At 45.5% G+C, this 22,268-nt stretch overlaps 1 protein-coding gene across 4 annotated transcripts in view; it reads left to right on the top strand.

Annotated features, from left to right (window-relative positions):
* Nucleotides 1-20,941, top strand: part of kcns3a (potassium voltage-gated channel, delayed-rectifier, subfamily S, member 3a) — a 33,551-nt gene extending 12,610 nt beyond the window's left edge. For 2 of the 4 annotated variants that reach the window (XM_038800141.1, XM_038800142.1), the window contains one exon: nt 19,129-20,941. In XM_038800141.1, coding sequence (XP_038656069.1) covers nt 19,193-20,668 — 1,476 coding nt within the window. In that variant the 5' untranslated portion in view covers nt 19,129-19,192 and the 3' untranslated portion in view covers nt 20,669-20,941. The remainder of the gene's footprint in view (nt 1-19,128) is intronic. The other 2 variants (XM_038800145.1, XM_038800144.1) reach the window with 2 other exon arrangements.
* Nucleotides 20,942-22,268: the final 1,327 nt, after the last annotated feature.

Raw genomic sequence — 22,268 nt, 5'->3', positions numbered from 1 at the left:
GACCAATTACCATTGAATAGCAGTCGGGCCATGCGCCCGGAAGCCCGCGGCAGTTCCCATTCGCTATCACACTTTGAATTCTTTCCGGAGAACCACGCCCTTTGCTATACCTGGCATTACAGAAAGCTAATGGTGGATATTGACCTGTGTCCGGAAGCACGTTCAAATGCTTATCAGTATGATTTTTTTCCAATTGTCGCTGATGTTCTCATTGAAGCTGAGCAGGTCAATGCACCGAAGTCCTTATGCCATTCAGCCAGCTTCTGACACCATGTGAAGTCACTGGGTTGTGAGGGAAAAAGGACTAGCATTTAAACGGTTTACCACAAGATCACCAGCAGCTCTTATATGCAATACTTGTAGCCACACTGGTGAGAACTCCTGCGCTACCGACGCCTCACTTACCGTGCACAGGTCATGGCAATATATACATGAATACACATTCATCCAATTGGGTCCTGTTTTTTGAGGAGTTTTGGGTAGGTGCCGTCAATCCCAATGGCCTTGCAGAGTTGGTGAGGTCAACACTTTGACTTTCTCTTTAGAGGTGAAGCTCGCTGAAAAAGTGGTTTGCAGGGCTGTCATTTGCAGAGAGAATTTAATCAGCAGAGTCACAGATGTTTACAGCATGGAAACAGGCCCTTCAGCCCAGCTTGTCCATGTCACCCACTTTTTGCCACTAAGCTAGTCCCACTTGCCCGCATTTGACCCATATCCCTCAATACCCATCCTGCCCATGTAACTCTAACTTTTTTAAAGAAAGAAATTGTACCCGCCTCTACAACTGCCTCTGGAAGCTTGTTCCAGATGCTCTGTGTGAAGAAATTTCCACTCTGGTCTCTTTTTTGTATTTCTCCCCTTAAACCTCTATGCCCTCTAGTTCTGGACTCCTCTACCTTTGGAAAAAGATGTTGACTATCTGTGCTCCTCATTATTTTATTGACTCTCTATGATCACCCCTAATCCTCCGGCGCAGGCTGGGAGGGCCGAAGGGCCTGTTCCTGTGCTTTAATTTTCTTTGTTTGTTCCTACGCTCCAGAGACAAAAAGTCCCAGCCTCTCCTTATAGCTCAGACCATCAAGTCCTCATAAATCTCTTCTGCACTCCTTCTTCTAGTTTAACAATATCCTCCCTATAATAGGGTGACCAGAACTGAACATAGTATTCCATGTGTGGTCTTACCAATGTCTTGTACAACTTCAATAAGACATCCCAACTCCTGTATTCAATATTCTGATCAACAAAATCTAGCATGCTGAATGCCTTCTTCACCACATTGTCCACCTGCAACTCCATTTCAAGGAGCTATGAACCTGTACTCCTAGATCTCTTTGTTCTGTAACAGACCCCAACTCCCTACCATTAACTGAGTAGGTCCTGCCCCAATATGATCTGCCAAAATGCATCCCCTCCCATTTATCCAAATCAAACTCCATCTGTCATTCATCGGCCCAATTGGTCAAGATCCTGTTGCAATCCTATATAACCTTCTTCAATATCCACTATGCCACCAATCTTGGTGTCATCTGCAAACTTACTAACCATGCCTCCTACATTCTCATTAATATATATAAATAAAACAAATAATAATGAACCCATATGTTTTTCACTGCCTCTGGCATCTCATTCCAGATGCTCACCACCCTCTGTGTGAAAAGATTTCTGCACTGGTCTCCCTTGTATCTCTCCCCTCTCACCTTAAATCTATGCCCTCTAGTTCTAGACTACTCTACCTTTGGGAAACATATTCACCATATGGTTTTTCCAGTTTTTGGTTAGAGGGCAGGCCGTAGTGGCATTTGCAATGATCTTTGGCATCTCGTACGCAGTCAGACAGAGCATAGATGCCAACTAGGAGTATGTAGATATGGGACACGATTTACCGGCCTCATCACGCTCCATGCAACGAGGATGTTGAATCTCACAAGAGGCCTCTTGCTAGATTCGTGATGCTTGAGATGTCTTGAGAGTTTGAACTGAACACCCTGCGAGTTGTTGTGATTTAGGGCAAGATCCAGATCGTACAGATCGCTCATTTAAATATGTCTGCACCGGATTCTCCTAGTACCCAGGAACTAATGACCTCCTCAACGAGGCCTCGACCATGTGCCGTTTAGTGCTAGTCGACACAAACGTGGACCAGCCGTAACGTCAGCTGGGAGATTTCCTAGGCTGTTGGAAATCACTGGGTGGTCGGGGAGGGGGCAGGGTAGCCCTCTCGCTCTCCCTTGGCATTGCCACCCTGTCATGTCAGGTTGCCCAGTGGCATTGCTAGGGTGGCAATGCTGGGGTGCCAGGATGGCACCGCCAAGGCTTGGGGCCTGAGGGGAGCCATGCCATGAAAGGGGGAATGAGGGAGGTTATGAAGGTAGAGGGTGAAGGGTGTCATGGGAATGCCCCTTTGAGAAATGTTTGTCTTCTCAAATGACTGCAGTGATGTAATTGCGTGGGTGGAGCTGGACTGTGGCTCTGGTTTTTATTTTCGTTTTGAGCTGTTTGTGGCTCTTTTACTTTTAGTTTAGACAGTGGAAGCTGCATTCAGACTACAAGGGTCTTGGAGTCTCTCTCTTTCTGCATGTTAAAAAGATGACGCCAGATCATTTGATAACTTCAAAGTTTTGAGTGTTCTGGAAGGAATTCAAACCTGCTGTTTTGTGGTAAAAGAAGGGATTGTCTGATTTATGGATGTTGGTACTTGATTGAAACAGTAAAGGGAAGTTATTAAGGGTTAAATATAGAGTTCTGCAGCTGTGTGGGGTATTTATGTTTGTAGTTGATAAAATGCTTATTTCGGGTGTTTATAAAATGTTAACTGAATTTGTAGAATACACTTGTTTTTAATTTAAAGTGCTTAAGGCTCTGATGCATAACACCTGGAAAGTTGGCCCTTGTGCTCCTCATAAATAAAATCTATAATCAGTTGTGGGTCAAGTGAACTCCACTATATACTTTGGTGTTCTCTAAACCTGGCCCATAACAAGGGGCGACTATGAAGGGTTTTCATAAAGTTTGGGAAGGTTACGGTTAGGGGTTCTGAAAGGGGGAGCCCTCAGCGACCCCATAGTGGGGTGTCTCCACTTGAGAGGGATAGGGTAATGCCCATGTGTGCGGGTGGTGACATTACCTGTGGGTGGGGGGTATGGTGGACCCTCAAACTCAGACATGGGGCACCCTCTTGAAATGGCAGTCCAATCTTTGAGGAGGAGCTTGTCTGGCTGGCGTGGTCACCTTCCAGTGACACAAAATTTCTTAAGTGTGGGTTCGACTGGGGAGAAACTCCCCCAAGGCCCCAATATAGTTGAATAGCTGTGTGGATCTCACCCAAAGAGCTGGCAAGAAACAGCCCTCCAAACTCACCCAAAGTGACACTTGGAAATGTTTTGGTTGAATTGCACCGTTAATCTCTCTGTGCACTAGTTCATTGAGTTCTTGCCAGTCAATGTCATGAGGAAGATGACTGAATGCCACAAATTGACCTACTGGTCTGAAAAGCATGAACAGATTGAATTTGCACTTGTAAAGCTATTTTAAATGCAGGTATAAAGAGAGGGTGATTTCATTAAGTGGCCCTGAGTTCAATTCTGGCCTTGGATGACTTTGTTTGTTTGTGTGGAGTTTGCACATTCTCCCCGTGTCTGCATGGGTTTACACCTGAAGCTCCGGTTTCCTCTCCAATTCCAAAGATGCTAAAAATTTCCCCTTTAGTGTCCAAAGATGTCCAGGTTAGGCCAGGTTGCGGGATAGGATGGGGGAGTGGGCCTAGGTAGGATGCTGTTTCATAGGGTCTGTGCAGACTCGATAGGCTGAATATCTTCCTTCTGCACTGTATGGATTCTGTGTTTATGTCGCAATTTCAGCATATTTAAAGTGTTTGAAGACAAACTATTTTTTTATGAACCACTCAAAAGTGATGCCGGAAGGGACTAAATATCTTTCACATACAGCAACATTTCCATGCTCCTAGTGGCTGTTTTCATAACAAAGACGAATCCTATCCATTTCAGTAAAGGGAATTTTCATATGTCAAGGTGAATAGGCTCTGAAATTCCATAGGGTCTCTTTTGGGAAACAATTGGAAACCACAGGAAAACGGTGTAAATGGCCATTTGCCAGTTACACTGCTTCTCTCGAGTTCTTCCAGTGTTGTGCCAAAATTATATATAGTGCTTTACACTCGATGTGGGGAAGTGGGAAGAGAATAAACAAGGGTGAGCATATGGATTTGGTTCAAATGTAGGGGTGAGTTCCAGAATAAATGTGTGTGCACTGGGAAACTGACTTGATGTCATTTACTCCAGTGCAGGAGGCACATAACCTCATTGGCACAGGCGGGTTGCCAGTTTGAGTATGAGAATTGAACATTTGGAGTGATATTGACATGGGTTTTGCAGTTTAACTTTGGCTTCACAGGTTTCTGGGGCTTCTTGGAATTTGCCCGTGAAAGCAAAGCGAGAAGACAATGACAATTCATGGGGCCAAACCATGGTGGGATTTTCTGGTCATGGCCTGTGGGATGGGAAACTATGGAGGAGGGGGCAATCATCAGTTTCTCACTGGCGTAGTAATAAGTTTGCAATTGTACACTTTTTTTATGTTGTGTTGGGCAGCCAATCACGTTGTGCCAGGAACCTGTAGCCATCTCTGATGGCTACCTGCAGAGGACCATGGGAATTATGGCCAACCCAAGACTCGGACAGACTCAGTGTGTATTTGCAACCCAGATAGCTAGACGCGATCAAAACCCCTGCTTGTTTGCATTCTAATGGCCCATTTCCCCAGAACAAAAGAACTGTACTCAGGTAACTGATACAGATACAGACTAATCGGCGCCACTCCCTTTACTCAGGAAGCCCAAACAGCCAAGGTCAATGACCACTAAGGATACGCCCAGCCATCAAGGCACCTGCCCCTTTATTGGCTAAAATCGAAGGCAGTGATCGAAGCCTGTCGAATTATTGGGTCCAAGTTAAGGACCGCCCCAAAGAGCGGAAAATCCAAGAGGGATAAGAAGAGACAGCCATGTGCTCGGTCTCTCTTGGATCCAGCCTATGCCAACCCAAGTGCAGCATAACGACCAGACAGACAAGTTCAAGACCAATTATCGCTACCAGATGAATGAGCCCAGCAGAAACAGAGCCACTTCTTCCACCCAGCCATGCAAAATCCAGACAAAGGCCTTGTCCATTTGCATAGAGCCGGTTGCCCTGAAGGTAAGTTAAGGTTATTATAGTTGTTAGGTGTAGTTTAACTTGTAGTGTTTTGTGTTGCATGTCGAAGTAATCCTTGTGTGCAAATAAACCATCTTTGAACTTGAACTGACTAACTGGTTGTGTGGTCCTTTGTTCGATATCCGGTAAAGCCTTGTGGTGGTATCATTTGATACCTGGCGACTCTAAAGAGCATCATTATTAATTGGCAACATTATTGGTTACTCTGGTGGCGATTGGCAACAAACCACATTTACATTCAGTTAAATATGACAAATACTTGGCAGCTCGTCAGAATCACTCCACATTATAGTGTCACACCAGCGGTTAATTCAGATCGGTGGATTCACGACCAGATATAAGTGATGTAAAGCTGGTGAGCATCACTTTACTTGGGACTTCGAGGCATGTTCACTTACGTTTGATTGCATTGCGCTCGCGGCTGCTCTGACTCCGTGTCAGGCTGCGCAGCAGGACCAGTGAGATGCTTGGAGGCCTCTCAGCTAAGGCTTACCATTCCAGACCAGAAGGAAGGGGGAGGGTGGGAGGTGCAAATAAAGGGGCTGGAGGGCAAAGTCTTGACTGAGGGAGGGGGGTAAGGTTAGACAATGTAGACGCAAGGGAAGGGGCTGGAGGGCGAAAGCTTCAGTGTGGTGGGGGAGAAGAATGGGGAAGGGTGCATGAATACATCATAGGGGGTGAGGTGGACATTAATGCAGTCGGGGCCAGAAAGTTTAGGCTCCTATGGATCTGCGCCACAATTTTGGGGGGGGGGGGGGGGGGTTGTGCTTGACCCATCTGACCTGGTCCTGGTTCAGGGAGAGAACGGCCTGTCAGTATTATGTCAGTTATGCCCAGCATGGTGTGCAGGGAGTGATCATTCCCTCACATAGGTCAGGCCTGCAAGTTGGTAGCTTTACACTGGGCCAGAGTCCTGTAGTTGGGAAAGAGGGCGTGTCAGGCGGGGTATTTTATGGTCTCATGGGGAGATCGGTGTAAGTCACAGTGTCAAAGTCTTCAGGTTGCGGAATGGTCAGGCAAACATGGGGCACGAGGACATCAACATCAAATTGTTCGAGGTGTGAACAGGGATATCAACAACAATCACAATGGGATCAAAGATGAGAGGGGGAGGTAGCAGAGTGATTGGTTGGAGGGAAACCTGAATATGATGCTACTCCAATATCATTGGAGGGAACTCAACAGTTGTTGGTGGGTTTTGAAGCTGGTCTGGTTGTAAAACATTTGCTCCAATATTTTTCAAGCTGATCTAAGGGGTGGCACGTTACCACAGTGGTTAGCACTGACGCTTCACTGAGCCAGGGACCCAGGCTCAATTCCCGGCTTGAGTCACTGTCTGTGCGGACTCTGCACGTTCCCCCCGTGTCTATGTGGGTTTCCTCTCGGTACTCGGTTTCCTCCCACAAGTCCCGAAAGACGTGCTTGTTAGGTGAATTGGACATTCTGAATTCTCTCTCCGTGTACTCGTACAGGCGCTGGAGTGTGGCGACTAGGGGCTTTTCACAGTAGCTCCATTGCAGTGTTAATATAAGCCTACTTGTGACACTAATAAAGATTATTATTATTATTATGATGTAGTTGAAAAAATCAAGTGTGGAAACAATGTCAGTGGTGGGCTGTCAGGACTTGTGGGAGGAGTTGGTCACTGCTGTGAGCTGATTGAAGGGGTACTCCAGGGACTAAGTGGGGTGAAATAGCTGGGATGATAGGAACACATGACTCCGCTCAGACTACCGAGTTAACAAATGTAAGGTGACCATGCAGCCTCATGTTCATCTCTGTATCTGTTAATTGCTTCCACAGAGATGAACACGAGCATAATGATTGGGGCAGGAAGCATTGCATTCATCCTGGCAATCGGGCAACAAAGAAAGAGGATAAGAAGGGCCCATTGCCACTAGGCAAGAAAAAGGCCAAATTCTCAACCTGATGATCAAGAGCCAGCAGGGGTGGCTGGACACCCAGAAATGGAAACTGCCAAAGGCATGTGGCAAAACTAGGGGTGAACAGAAAACGCTTTGTATTCCTCCAGATGAACTGATGAACAAGAGACAGTGCTGTAGATGCCTTTGCATTTCTAGGGATGTGGTGGCGTACATTTTTCATATTCTCCTTGAGGAGTTGACTCCGCAGGGACTGCGACGCCACCCATTGCCAGTGACTGTCAGAATGACTGCTGATCTGAACTTCTTTACAAGTAGCTCCCTCCAGTGCTCCACTGGGGACCTCTCAACTTCTACACACACATGCATCCGAGAGATTATTTAGCAAGGCATACAATTACGTCCAATTCTCCCTAGATGAAACCATCCAGGCTACAAGAGCATTGGGATTTGCAGCTGTCTTCAGATTCCCACAAGTGCAGGGTGCCATTGACTATAGTGGCTTTAAGAGTTGACGGTGCTCCACTCACTTAATGTGCAGCTGGTCTGCAACCACCAGAAGTAGATTATGCATGTATGTGCGATAAACCCCGGAAGCTTCCATGACTCAAATCTTGTGCCACTCCCAGCTACCACAGATATTCGAGGGCCTTCGGTGCATACAAGGTTGGCTCCTTAGTGACAAAGTCTACCTGCTAAACACATGGCTGATGGTGCCCTTTTGGAACACAAAAAGAGTCTCTGAGAGGTATAATGTTGCTCATTCTGAAACACGGCCATTGATTGAGCAGACTATTGGCATCCCAAAAAATGTGTTTTGATGTCAGGACCGGTCAGTCGGTGCATTGCAGTACTCTCCCCAGAGAGTCTCATGCATCATAGTGGCTAGCTGTGTTCTACACAACCTGGTGCTCCAAAGGGACATGACTGCTCTAATGGTGAGGATGCAAAGAGGGCTGATCTGGTGGAGGATGAGGAAGTGGTAATTCCAGAGGAAGAGGCCGTAGCATGGCCAGATGAGACAGGCATGCTGGTTACATGCCTGCCTCGGGAGGAGAATGGCGAATAGCCAGTGGTAGCCTCTTATCTGTGCTCTCCATGCTGGGTCCTCCGTAGTCACCCTTGGTATTCTCATCATGAGAATGCATCACATCTAGGCTAGCACAAAGGCCTTGCAGCCCCGGGTGTATGTGACCTTTCTTTTATGGGATAATAACAATAACCTGGGGCTAGATTCTCCGTTTTTGGGACTATGTCTCCACGCCGTTGTAAAAGTTGTGGCCTTTCAGGCCAGAAAAACTGGCGTGAAAATGCCCCATATTCATAGCCCTGCTAGCAGGGACCCTTCAGGAAGCTAGCAGCCTTAGATGCAGATACGGACCCAGCATTTCCGGGTCAGAGGCCGCGCATTCGCATGGCGGCGGCCTCTAGCGGCCGTGCCGTGCTCCATGGTGGACTCAGACTGTGGAGCTAGACCGCGAAATTAGTGCCCCCAATCAGCTGCGCGCCTGACCCTGACTGCTCGCCCAAAAGTTGCCATGTCCTGTATGAGGCCGCCCCCGACCATGGCGGCCGCGGACTGAGTCTGAAGCCGCCATGCGAGGATCCCAAATGGCAGGACCACATTAGACCCATGCCGTCGGGACTTCGGCTGGTCGGGGGCAGAAAATAGTGGGGCGGCCTCCAGCATTGGCTGCAGGTAGGGGATACACGGCGTACGCCGCTTTTCGGGGCTTGGAGAATTGGGGAACCAGCGGCGGTCCCGATTCCGTGTGTGGAAATGGATTCTCCGACCAGGTGCCGGATGGGAGTTCAGCGTCGGGGTGCGGAGAATCCAGAAGTGAGCAGACTTCAGATAGTGCAACCTCTCCAAACATCCCGGCGATATTCCACTGTCTATGGCAGTCTCCCAAGAGGCAGAAGTAGCACTGCAATCCTCATTGCTCTAGCGGCAGTATCACTGCACTGCATATGCAAGGTGCCTTAAGGACAACAGTCATTACTGATTGGTTGTTTACTTCAAGCTGGTACATTGTGAACCAGCCCTATGCCTTTTCTGCATGGGCAATCATTTCTGCAAGACAAGTGTCCAGACATCTTCTTCATACTCAGTCCCCAGTGTTACATACATCTGCATGACACAATTATCTGTAGTTCTCAATGATGGATGCAATGCAGCACTTTAGCTCACCTCTCATTGGACTGTGAAAGGTCCAAGAGATGCATGGTCTGATATATATGAGGCGCACATGACCATGTCTCCATTTTCAGTCTCCGAATATGGGAGCCAACATAAGTGTACTTTACCTGAATGCTCATAGTATTCGGAATAAGGTAAATGAGTTGATGGCGTAAATCATCGTGAATGACTATGATTTAGTGGCCATTACTGAAACATGGTTAAAGGATGGTCAAGACTGGGAGTTAAATATCTGGGAGTTAAATATCTGAGGGTATCAAACTATTCGGAAGGACAGAGCGGATGGTAAGGGAGGTGGTGTACCTCTGTTATTTAAGAGATGACATCGGTGCTATGGAGGAAAAGGTTGAATCCATTTGGGTGGAAATCAGGAATAGTAAGGCGGAAAAGTCACTGATAGGAGTAGCCTATAGGCCACAAAGGAGTAGTCTATAGGCCACAAAATAGTAACATTATAGTGGGGCAGGCAATAAACAAATAAATAATTGATGCATGTAGAAAACAGCAGTTATGGGGGATTTTGATCTACATGTCGATTGGTTTAACCAGGTCGGTCAAGGCAGTCTTGAGGAGGAGTTTATAGAATGTATCCGCGATAGTTTCCTAGAACAGTATGTAATGGAACCTATGAGGGAACAAGCGGTCCTAGATCTTGTCCTGTGTAATGAGACAGGATTGATTAATGATCTCATAGTTATGGATCCTCTTGGGAGAAGCGATCACAATATGGTGCAATTTAAAATACAGATGGAAGGTGAGAAGGTAAAATCAAACACTAGTGTTTTGTGCTTAAACAAAGGAGATTACAATGGGATGAGAGAAGATAATCTCTCTAGCTAATGTAGACTGGGAGCAAAGACTTTATGGTGAAACAGTTGAGGAACAGTGGAGAAACTTTTCAAACGATTTTTCACAGTGCTCAGCAAAGCTTTATACTAACAAAAAGGAAGGACGGTAGAAAGAGGAAAAATCGACCATGGATATCTAAGGAAATGAGGGAGAGTATCAAATTGAAGGAAAAAGCATACAAAGTGGCAAAGATTAATGGGAGATGAGAGGACTGGGAAATCTTTAGGGGGCAACAGAAAGCTACTCAAAAAGCTATAAAGAAGAGTAAGATAGATTATGAGAGTAAACTTGCTCAGAATATAAAGACAGATAGTAAAAGTTTCGACAAATAAATAAAACAAAAAAGAGTGGCTAAGGTAAATATTGGTCCTTTAGAGGATGAGAAGGGAGATTTAATAATGGGAGATGAGGAAATGGCTGAGGAACCGAACAGGTTTTTTGGGTCGGTCTTCACAGTGGAAGACACAAATAACATGCCAGTGACTGATAGAAATGAGGCTATGACAGGTGAGGACCTTGAGATGATTGCTATCACTAAGTTAGTGATAGGCAAGCTAATGGGACTAAAGGTAGACAAGTCTCCTGGCCCTGATGGAATGCATCCCAGAGTGCTAAAAGAGATGGCCAGGGAAATTGCAAATGCACTAGTGATAGTTTACCAAAATTCACCAGACTCTGGGGTGGTCCCAGCGGATTGGAAATTGGCAAACGTGACACCACTGTTTAAAAAAAGAGGTAGGCAGAAAGCGGGTAATTATAGGCCAGTGAGCTTAACTTCGGTAGTAGGGAAGATGCTGGAATCTATCATCAAGGAAGAAATAGCGAGGCATCTGGATGGAAATTATCCTATTGGGCAGACGCAGCATGGGCTCATAAAGGTGCACGTCGTGCCTAACTAATTTAGAGGAATTCTTTGAGGACATTACCAGTGCGGTAAATAATGGGGAGCCAATGGATGTGGTATATCTGGATTTCTAGAAAGCCTTTGACAAGGTGCCACACAAAAGGTTGCTGCATAAGATAAAGATGCATGGCATTAAGGGTAAAGTAGTAGCATGGATAGAGGATTGGTTAATTAATAGAAAGCAAAGAGTGGGGATTAATGGGTGTTTTTCTGGTTGGCAATCAGTAGCTAGTGGTGTTCCTCAGGGATCAGTGTTGGGCCCACAATTGTTCACAATTTACATAGATGATTTGGAGTTGGGGACCAAGTGCAATGTTTCCAAGTTTGCAGATGACACTAAGATGAGTAGTAAAGCAAAAAGTGCAGAGGATACCGGAAGTCTGCAGAGGGATTTGGATAGGTTAAGTGAATGGGCTAGGGTCTGACTGATGGAATACAATGTTGACAAATGTGAGGTTATCCATTTTGGTAGGAATAATAGCAAAAGGGATTATTATTTAAATGATAAAATATTAAAACATGCTGCTGTGCAGAGAGACCTGGGTGTGCTAGTGCATGAGTTGCAAAAAGTTGGTTTACAGATGCAACAGGTGATTAAGAAGGCAAATGGAATTTTGTCCTCCATTGCAAGAGGGATGGAGTTTAAGACTAGGGAGGTTATGCTGCAACTGTATAAGGTGTTAGTGAGGCCATACCTGGAGTATTGTGTTCAGTTTTGGTCTCCTTACCTGAGAAAGGACGTACTGGCGCTGGAGGGTGTGCAGAGGAGATTCACTAGGTTAATCCCAGAGCTGAAGGGGTTGGATTACGAGGAGAGGTTGAGTAGACTGGGACTGTACTCGTTGGAATTTAGAAGGATGAGGGAGGATCTTATAGAAACATATAAAATTATGAAGGGAATAGATATGATAGATGCGGGCAGGTTGTTTCCACTGGTGGGTGAAAGCAGAACTAGGGGGCATAGCCTCAAAATAAGGGGAAATAGATTTAGGACTGAGTTTAGGAGGAACTTCTTCACCCAAAGGGTTGTGAATCTATGGAATTCCTTGCCCAGTGAAGCAGTTGAGGCGCCTTCATTAAATGTTTTTAAGATAAAGATAGTTTTTTGAAGAATAAAGGGATTAAGGGTTATGGTGTTCGGGCCGGAAAGTGGAGCTGAGTCCATAAAAGATCAGCCATGATCTCATTGAATGGCGGACCAGGCCCGAGGGGCCAGATGGCCTACTCCTACCCCTAGTTCTTATGTTCTAATATCCCCTCTTGTTTAGCCATTGCATTTGTTGGCCTGAAGATGTTAACATTCCATCTGGGACTTGAGGACCCAAATTGTTGATAATAATCTTTTATTATTGTCACAAATAGGCATGCATTAACACTGCAATGAAGTTACTGTGAAAATCCTCTAGTCGCCACATTCCGGCACCTGTTCGGGTATACTGGGAGAATTCAGAATATCTAATTCACCTAACAGCACGTCTTTTGGGACTTGGGAGACAAAACCGGAGCACTTGGAGGCAATCCACGTTGACACAGTGACCCAAGCAGGACTCGAACCTGGGACTCTGGAGCTGTGAAGCAACAGTGCTAGAAAGCCCACATTACATCTATTGCAGCCCTGCTCTGATCCCATTTGAGGGCTTGACATTTCCACTCCAGCAGTCTTAATATGCATATTGAAACCAGGCACACCATGCCACTGTAAGTAACACATTAATATGCCTGTGTGAGAGATGGCAGAGGGCTAAAGTTGCAGGACAGTAGGCACACCTGACCCTGCATGAAATCCTCCTGTGTCCAAGTGAGCCTTCTGGGGCCTCTGCAGTCGCAGCGCAGTCCACACAATTGTAACCGATTGGCAGGAATCACAAGGCTCAGCATGTTTCTACAGGATCCTTAGTTCTGCATCATGAAGGTGGGAAGATGGGGACTGATATGGGGTGATCTTGAGATGTACATGCGGACCTGAGATAACGCTGCAGGCAGACATGAGTGCATAAGGTCTACGAATTTCCATTTCAAAGTCAAGCATCAACTCCATGCCATTAAATCTTCTGGGATATACATTTATCACTCTACAATGCAAGCAGCCTACAAATTCTGAACTCACGAGGCGACATAGCATGAGCCTCTGGGCTCACTAATGTCCTGGCAAACCACAAAATTCTTGGAGACTGACGCTTCACTCAGGCTGCCACTGAGCAGAGAACAGACTGACACTGCAATAAGATGGTTATAGAGACCCCCCCCCCGCTGGGTCAGAGAATCCCCGGGAGGTGGCGTGAATCCAGCCCCGCTGCCCTGACGCTGGCTGCCATATTCTCCGGCTGTGGTTGTCGGGCGGGGGCAAGGTTCATGCCATGTCGGTCGGGGGCTATTGGCAGCAATTCTCCAGGCCCTGATGGGCCGAGCGGCCATCTGTTTTTGGCCAGTCCCGCCAGCGTGGGTCACGCATGGTCCCACATGGCGGGACTTGGCAGGTAAGTTGGTTGGGGGGGGGGGGGGGTGCGGGAAGATCCGACCCTCACGCGGCCTGGCCTGCAATCTGGGCCCACTGATCTGCGGACGGGCCTGTGCCATGGGGGCTCTCCTTAATTTCACGCCGGCCCCTGTAGGGCTCTGCCATGGCTGGCAGAACCACGCCGGCGGTTCCGCGCATGCGCGAGATCACGCTGGCCCTTATCCGCATGCGCGACCCCGTGCAGTCCCTTCGGCGGCGCTAACCCCTCCTGCATCCACCAAGCCCCCAGAAGTGCGGAGAATTCCACACTTTCGGGGGCTGTTGACGCCAGAGTGGTTGGCGCCGGTTCTCCCACAGGTGTGGGGACTTAGTCCCCAGAAAGGAGAATCCTGCTGCATAGCGCTGAGGCAAATGATTGAACATCTGAGTTGGGTGGGGGGGGGGGGGGGGGGGGGAGAGGCATGAGTGACCATGGAGCATATCATCAGAAAGAAGAGGCATATACAACATGAGAAATGGAATGAGTGGAAACATATTTCATGCATGCAAAGAAGATACAGATAGTGGACACCTGTGCTACCTTTATGCTCCTAGTATTTCTTTATTTTTCTAACTCTACTACCAGGTCTTGGTGCTTCCCTGACATCGACAGCAGAGGTAGAGGCAGGCTACTGACTGCTATGTCCTGTTTTGGATTACCTTGTCTTCCATCCTCTGGAGGGCCGAGGCTTAGAGGACCCTGGCTGCTTGAGGTCTCCTGCTGTGCAGCTGGAGTTGATGGGGCCACAGACAGAAGAGATTGCGATCAGGTGGACAGACACACTCGGTGTCAGCTGCGTGGATGACCCCAGGTGTCCAGCTACTCATCCCTGTGGGTGACCTGAGTGACCCTGGTTGACTGCTGGAGGAGAAAGGGCTCCTGGAGTGAGATCTATGTGCCTGTCCCCGCCTTGTTTAGTAACTTATGGATCCCAACCAGAGTAATGAAGTGCAGGTCTTGCTGTATATCAGACGCTATGTCGTGCACCAAGGCAGTCGCCATGGGACCAGTGTTAACCTCGGTGCAGTGGCATGTCGGAGCAATAACATTAGACAGAACATAGACAGACTCCTCCATCGTGCATTGCAATCTGGTGGCGGCATCTGACAAACTTACGTGAGGTCCTCACTTCTGACTTTGCAGCTCCAGTGTCTGTATTAGGACTGAATCCAGAAGCTTGTTATCTGACACAGACTCAACTGGAGTCTGGCCTTCAGTCTTTCGAGTGCTGGTGATCTTGGATATCCCAGCCTCTGCCTGCTGTGGCCCTGAATCTTTGCTGTGCTTACCATATTGTTACTCCAAGCCTGCTCTAGGACTAGGTCACACCAAGGTGTGTTTCTTTGTGCTGGTGGTGGATGCAGGTCAATGCAGTGATAGCTCTTCATCTACTAGGTCCTCAGCATCCTCATAAGTGGCTGGGGCTGATGGAATAGCTGCCTATGTCTCTCTTCCTCCATGCGGGCACCTCCCAAAGAGGGTTGAGATTATGAGTGATTATTTGTATGGTGACCAATGTAACAAAGCACTCAGCGTTCCAAAGGGCGAGATGGTGATGGGTCCTTACTGGATTGGGATATGCCGATCTCCCCCTCAGCACAGGCATGGACTTCTGTGCCAGTATGACCTCCGTTAAGCTGAGCTTCTCGCCTGTCCCCCTCTCGCCTGTGGATCTGGTGGTCTGTGAACAACAGCCTATTACTGATGTAGAACCACCAGTGACCTCACTGATCAGCTCTGCTCCCCATTCCTCAAACTCTTGAGGGGCCTGAACTTAAACATTACCCTTCTGGCCTGTGATCTCTCCCTGTTGTTGTGGCCAAACCTATCCTGCATAAAGATTGATGGAAAAACTGAGTGGACAGTTACTGAGGCCAATGATAAGAATGTCTATTTTCTGTGGGTCCTGAATGGAGCCGTTTAAGGGCGGCACATGTGAGACGAGATGAAGATGTGAGAGTCAATGATGCTGTGCTGGCAGTGTGTGAGATCCCTGTGGACTGTAATCCTGCAATTGCCTGACGGGCTTGCGAGAGGGGAGAGTAAAGGAACGGGTGACTTGCCCTGGTGGAGTGCATGAAATCATTCATTCTTTTCCTGCGCTGGATGGCAGTTTTCCTGTGGGCTGCATTGGCATTAACTGCACTGGTGACCTCCCAAGGCTGGTGGACCTCCATCTCCCATTGCTAGGATAAAGGATATCCAGATGTGCCTCCACCACATCCAGAGATACCCCAAGTGCTTTGTAATTAAATTTGAAAGCAAGTCCTGGGCTTCAGGAAGTGAATGATGTGACTTTAAATATGGTGCCTGGAAACTTTCAAAGAAGTCACTTCAAGGTGGGACGAATTGCAGCCTACTCCACCATGAGATCCCACATAGTCCTCATTGATGCATATATAATGAACTGAAAAGCGGACAATCTGACACACAAACCCACCATTCCGGCTGGCCGTAAATGTACTGCTTTTCCCCCCTCCCACTGCATTAGATCCCCGGAGCAGGAACCTCCACCTTTTACACCTCCACCTTTTTGAAGATGACTTTACACACTTGACAGTGTAATCTGCACTTCAGAATTCTGATTTATTTGATCAGCATGGGTGCTGCTTGCACTGTTACTTTTGACCACAAATGAGGACCAAGATGACCACCAGCAGTATCATCACTATCAGTGGCAAATAGCAGCAGCAGCAGGAGCAGCCGCAAAGGAGGACCTACACCAGTAATAAACTGTTGTTCACACACCACCACATCACAGGGGGACAGCAGAGAGCCTCAGCTTAACGCAAGTCACACTGGAACTGTGTCTACAGGTGGTGGATAATCCTCCTCAGCATCTTTAAACACCAGTGTCTCAAGAGGCTCAGCACGTTGCATCAGGCCATGGCTGATATTTGCAGCCTGCTAGAGTAAAACCTGCTGCTGAGAGTTTCGCTTGGCCCATGTTTCACTAGTCACTGTCAAAGTCACCACCACCCTCCACATTTTGCCTATGGATCCTTCCAGGGTTCATCCAGTTACATTTTCGGGATCTTGCATTTGGAGGCAGGGTCTTGATAGCTTATTTGCCGGGTTTGCAATTATGTGAAATTTTCCTGCAATGGCATCAGACAGAATGAGTGGGTGCTTGTGGCTCTGACTGGCTTCCCATATGTGGCAGTTAAGGCATCCATAGATCACTGGAGTATTTGTCAACTACAAGGGCTCCACTCCATCAGTGTGCAGATGGTGTGCAACTTCAAAAAATTGTTCATGCAGGTATGCACAACATTCTAAGATAGCTGCCATGATGTTTTCAACTTGCAGTAGTTCACCCACCGTAATCTCTTTGCATATCAAAACAGATTTATCATTGGATGCTTGGAATGAAGCCAAAGAGCGAGGCCAAAAAGGTGATACAATGAATGTGATATGACCACCAGATGGATCATTGAACAAGCCATTGTCATGCTGAAGGTACATTTCAGGTGCCTGGGTAGGTCCAGCCAGTTGGTTCAGAATAACCATGCTGTGCAATGCTTTGTACTACAAGGTTTGGATCTGGAGAAGGAACATGGAGCGGAGCACAGATTCTTATGGATGATTCTAAGGGAGGAAAGGAATATAAGGAGAAGGTATTTCAGGCAGTGCACCACCAGAGGCCCACATTATCTCAAAGTCCACTTGGGTTCTACCAGTTCAGCCATTTAACAGCCACATGCAAAAATCATTTTTGCCCGCTTACACGATGCCTACAAACAACTAAACTTTTCTTTCACAACTCCCAGCTGCCCGTTGTCATTTCAAATATTCCCATTCATCATTACATAACTGAAAAGGCAACCTGCCAACCAGGAACCTAGAATGGACAAGCTGGCACAGTGGCATAAAACAGTAATATTTATGTGACTTGCATATAAAACAGAAACTTAACATTCTAACAATGAGTAAAGGACTTATTTTCATACCATTGCGCAATTAAACATTTTTACTCTTTTCCTACCACTGGTGCAACCGCTGTGACTTCATGAGAGGTAAAGAGAGGTTGCTCAGTCTCCTGCTCTGACTGTTGAGATGCTCTTCACTGATGTGCTTTGGGCTCCAGCACATGGGCACAAGGCAGCATGTGGGCTACTGGAGAGGGCAATGGGTAAGAAATGGACGAAATTCTGAAGATGAGTTACATTCAACTTGAAATGTTAACGCTGTTTCTCTCACTACCCAGGTGCTGAGTATTTTAAGCGCTTTCTGTTTTTATACTAGAAAAGGTGAATGGCCAGATAAAGCACAATGTAAAATATCTCGATGTACTCTCAAAAGTAACTTAATTACTTGTATTGCAAAAACTATCCAGCTCCCTCTGAAATTTGTCATTCTGTCCATTCCAAAGATTCCTTTGTCAATCTGTTCTGACAAATCATCACCCTTTATGATAAAGTACTTGAATCCAATCTGATTCTCATGAACATTGGACGGAATTCTCAGTTTGGGAGACTACGGGCTAGGTTCTCCGATTTGAGGCTATAAAGAACAAAGAACAAAACAGAACCGGAACAGCCACTTCGGCCCTCCAACCTTTGCCAAAACCCTCAGCACTTCCTTGTGCCGTATCACTCTATACCCATCCTATCCACGTGTTTGTCAAGATTTCTTTTCTTTTGAACGCTGTCAATGTATCTGCTTCCACAACCTCCCCTGGTAATGCGTTCCAGGCACTCACCACCCTCTGCGTAAAAGAAATCCTGCCTCGCACATCTCCTCTAAACTTTGCTCCATGGACCGTAAACCTATGCCCCCTCTAGAGATATCCACTCTATCTATGCCTCTCATAGTTTTGTAGACCTCTATCAGGTCACCTTTCAACCTCCATCTATCTAATGAAAACAGCTCAAGTCTATTCAGCCTCGCCCACAGAGCGAATTCCTCACACCGCCTCCTCAGTAACTACGCTAACGGCGGCGTGAGGCAGAGAATTTTGCCTATTATTTCTCAAATTTCAGTTGGTGATATGAGTGGATAATTGCTTGATATACTCTATGACATTGCTCAATTTTAATGGTATTGTTAATTTTAAAAAGTAAAAGCAATTCAACTGCTAATAAACAAATAGAGTTTTAAAATGTTTATATCTGTATTTTATTTTCTCTTTTGACACACTGTAAACTTTATGTTCAGTCATCAATTATGCTCCAAAATGTGGATCTCTCATTTCCATTAGTAGTCTCACTAACTGTTCCGGAAGATAAGCCTTGAACCTTTTGGGTCCAATTTTAACTCTGCACAATTGGGTGGGTTTTGAATGTGTTAAAATCTCACTTTATTTGATTGGATTCTTGGATGCACAGTTAATTTGCAGTCTATCTTCATATCACGCATCATAAATAACCAGTGGAAGTAAATGTTTTGAGCGAATTTCAGTAAATATAGTAAATCACAGTATCACGCACAATTTACACTCATGGATCTTTTTGTATCTTATGGATCCTCCATTTACTGCAATGTTTTAGAATGGGCGCAAATATTTCTGACAATGTTCTTTTCCTTTTCAACTCTATAATGCTAAGTAACAATTGTTGTATTTTAGGTGTAAGATGTCAATTACTTGGAAATATTAAATGGAAGCAACAAAGTGATAAGGATTCGTCGACATGGTTTATGGCCAGATATTTGAAAGGACTGCGCCTGATCATGAACTTATCAACATAAACGTGGGAGGATTTAAACAGAAAGTCGACCAGGGTACCCTGCTGCGATTTCCTCACACCAGGTTAGGAAAACTACTGAACTGTGACACTGAGGAAGCTATTTTAGAGCTCTGTGATGATTACAATGTTGTGGACAAGGAATATTACTTTGATCGGAATCCCTGCTTGTTCCAGTACATTTTGAACTTTTACTATACGGGGAAACTGCATGTCATGGAAGAACTTTGTGCATTTTCTTTCAGCCAAGAGATCGAGTATTGGGGGATTAATGAACTTTTCATTGATTCCTGCTGCAGCAACCGGTACCAAGAGAGGAAGGTGGATAAAGATTGGGAGCAGAAAAGTGATGAAAGTATTGATTCTTCCTTTGAAGAACTGTCAGCCTTCGATAAAGATTTGGATAAATTTAACAATATGTGGTGTGGAAAAGTAAGAAAGAATGTTTGGATCATATTCGAAAATCCTGGACACTCACTCATGGCCAAAATCTTGGCAATTTTATCTTTAAGTGTGGTCCTTACATCCATTGTGGCTATGTGCATTCACAGCATGCATGAGTTCCAACAATTTGATGAGGATGGCAAAGAAATAGTTAATCCTGGACTAGAAGGACTAGAGATCGCATGTGTAGTTTGGTTCACCGTGGAGTTCATTGCAAGGTTCACAGTCACGCCATGTATAAAGAAATTCTTCAAAAACCCCTTGAATGTAATTGATTTTGTATCAATTCTACCATTCTACTTCACACTGGGTGTGGAGTCAATGGATGAGGACAGCGAGGAGTTAGAAAACGTGGGTAAAGTGATTCAAATCCTTCGTCTAATGAGGATATTCCGTATCCTGAAGCTGGCCAGGCATTCAGTGGGGCTACGGTCATTGGGAGCCACACTCAGGCACAGCTACCATGAAGTTGGGCTCTTGCTTTTATTCTTGACAGTTGGGATCTCCATATTCTCTGTCCTTGTTTATTCTGTTGAAAAAGATGAAACTGAGTCAGGGCTTCATAGTATTCCTATGAGCTGGTGGTGGGCAACCATCAGCATGACCACAGTCGGGTATGGGGACACCTATCCTGTCACTTTATTAGGAAAACTCATAGGAAGCATCTGCATTCTATGTGGGATTTTGGTAGTTGCTCTCCCCATTACTATAATTTTCAATAAATTTTCCAAGTACTATAGGAAGCATAAAATGGCGGACATTGACCGTTGCAATGCAGAACTTGCAGAAGATTGTTCTAATTTACCTTACATGAATATTCGAGATATATATGCCAAAAATATGCACTCTCTCATAGCTAGTATCTCTTCCATGGTTAGCACCAATGCCAGTGACCATAGCACCATAGATGCCTCTAGCATCCAAGATCTAGAAACCGTTCAGAACACCACAATATGTGAGAATTGTTCAGCCAAATAGAACATTTTGTTGGCTCGTCTCACTGCTTTCTAATCAAAGTTCTGTTCTATGATTAGTTATTTGTTGCATTTTAAAACACTCAGGGTATTATTTGTTTGACATACAATAGCTATTTAAATGATTGTAATATCAAAATGAAAATGAAAGAAGCATGTGAATTAATTTCCTGACTTCGACTTTATGCAAGCATACATGTTGTTAGTGTCTTGTCTGTTTCTAAAGTAAATGACAATGCAATAATAAACTCAGCAAAATGAAAACATATGATACTGATTGTACGCCTGCAGGAATATATGATTTGATTTGTTATTCATTTTAGGAACGAGATGCAAACCAGCACAAATTATAACTGCATCAGTTTAGGAATCATTTCCATTTATTATATGCGTGCAGAAAAGACTGCATGAAAAGAAAGAATTTAGGATTTTAAAAAAATACATATATTCTGTACAATGGTTAAAGTAATAAAGCACTTAATAAATATTCATTTTAAGTACCTAAGAGTGTTTTGACTACAATAGTATGTTTTGACATATTCAAAATACACAGACTATTAAGTTAATGGTTAAAATGAACAAAAGTAATTATCTCCATTTAAAAGTTCACTCAGGAAGTTTTACATTTGTTTAGAATTAGCGGCAGATTTCACTTTAGTCGAATATAAACTTATTTTGTTTTTAGAGTCAACTCACCCAATGCTTGAATTTGGACTTGGAAGGTACTTGGAGAAAGCTGACTACCATTGTTGTCAGCCTTGGCGCAGTGGCAGCAGAAGTCGAGAGTTCAAATCCTATAGACTTGAACAGGTAATTAGGTCAACACCTCACTACAGTACGAAGAGAGTCGTCCTTCTAGTGGCGCATTACATCAATGCCACAATAACCTCATAGGTGGATGTAAATCATCCTGAGAGACTATTTGAAGAAGAACGGGGGAATTCTCTTGATGTCCAGGCCAATGTCTATCCATCAAGCAACATCATTGCAACAATTGTCTATTCACTATCTCACTACTACCTGTGAGACCTTGCTGTGTACAAATTGACTGCTGCGTTTTCCTATATTACAATAGTATCTATTTATGTCTGTAGTGTTTGGAACGTCATGTAATTGCAATTTTTAAAATACGTATCTCCTAGAGATTGAGAAAGAAATCAATATTTGCAGCAGGCAAATGAGAATTGAGGATAGGTATCAACTTTTCTGATCTTCTCAGTATAGCCTCCTGGGATTCACTTAAATTTGAATTATTCTAAGCCAAATGGAACATAATGGGCACGATTCTCCGGTCTCATTGCGCTCTCGCTCAAGCAAACCGAGGCTGGTGAATAGCAGAAGAGGCCAAAAACGAGATCCACGCCGGCCGTCAAACAGTTTGCGATGCAACCGGCCTGCTCCCATAGGCGAAATCGGGATCTCGCCGTACTGTGGCGGGAAACCAATTATCACCACTTGAGCCCCATTTCCATCCAATCAACGAGAGCGACCCCAGATCCAATGGCCACCCCAGCAAGCACTCACGCCGGTGCCGATTGTATTGGTTTTTAAAAACGTGAACCTAGCGGAAGGCCTTCTGTAGGGAGCTGAGTAGCCACTTTTGC

This window comes from Scyliorhinus canicula, chromosome 6, assembly GCF_902713615.1.
Source record: "Scyliorhinus canicula chromosome 6, sScyCan1.1, whole genome shotgun sequence".
In the NCBI taxonomy this organism is placed as follows: domain Eukaryota; kingdom Metazoa; phylum Chordata; class Chondrichthyes; order Carcharhiniformes; family Scyliorhinidae; genus Scyliorhinus; species Scyliorhinus canicula.
The sequence above is the reverse complement of the archived record's forward strand: the minus strand, read 5'-3'. Positions and strand labels throughout refer to the sequence as shown.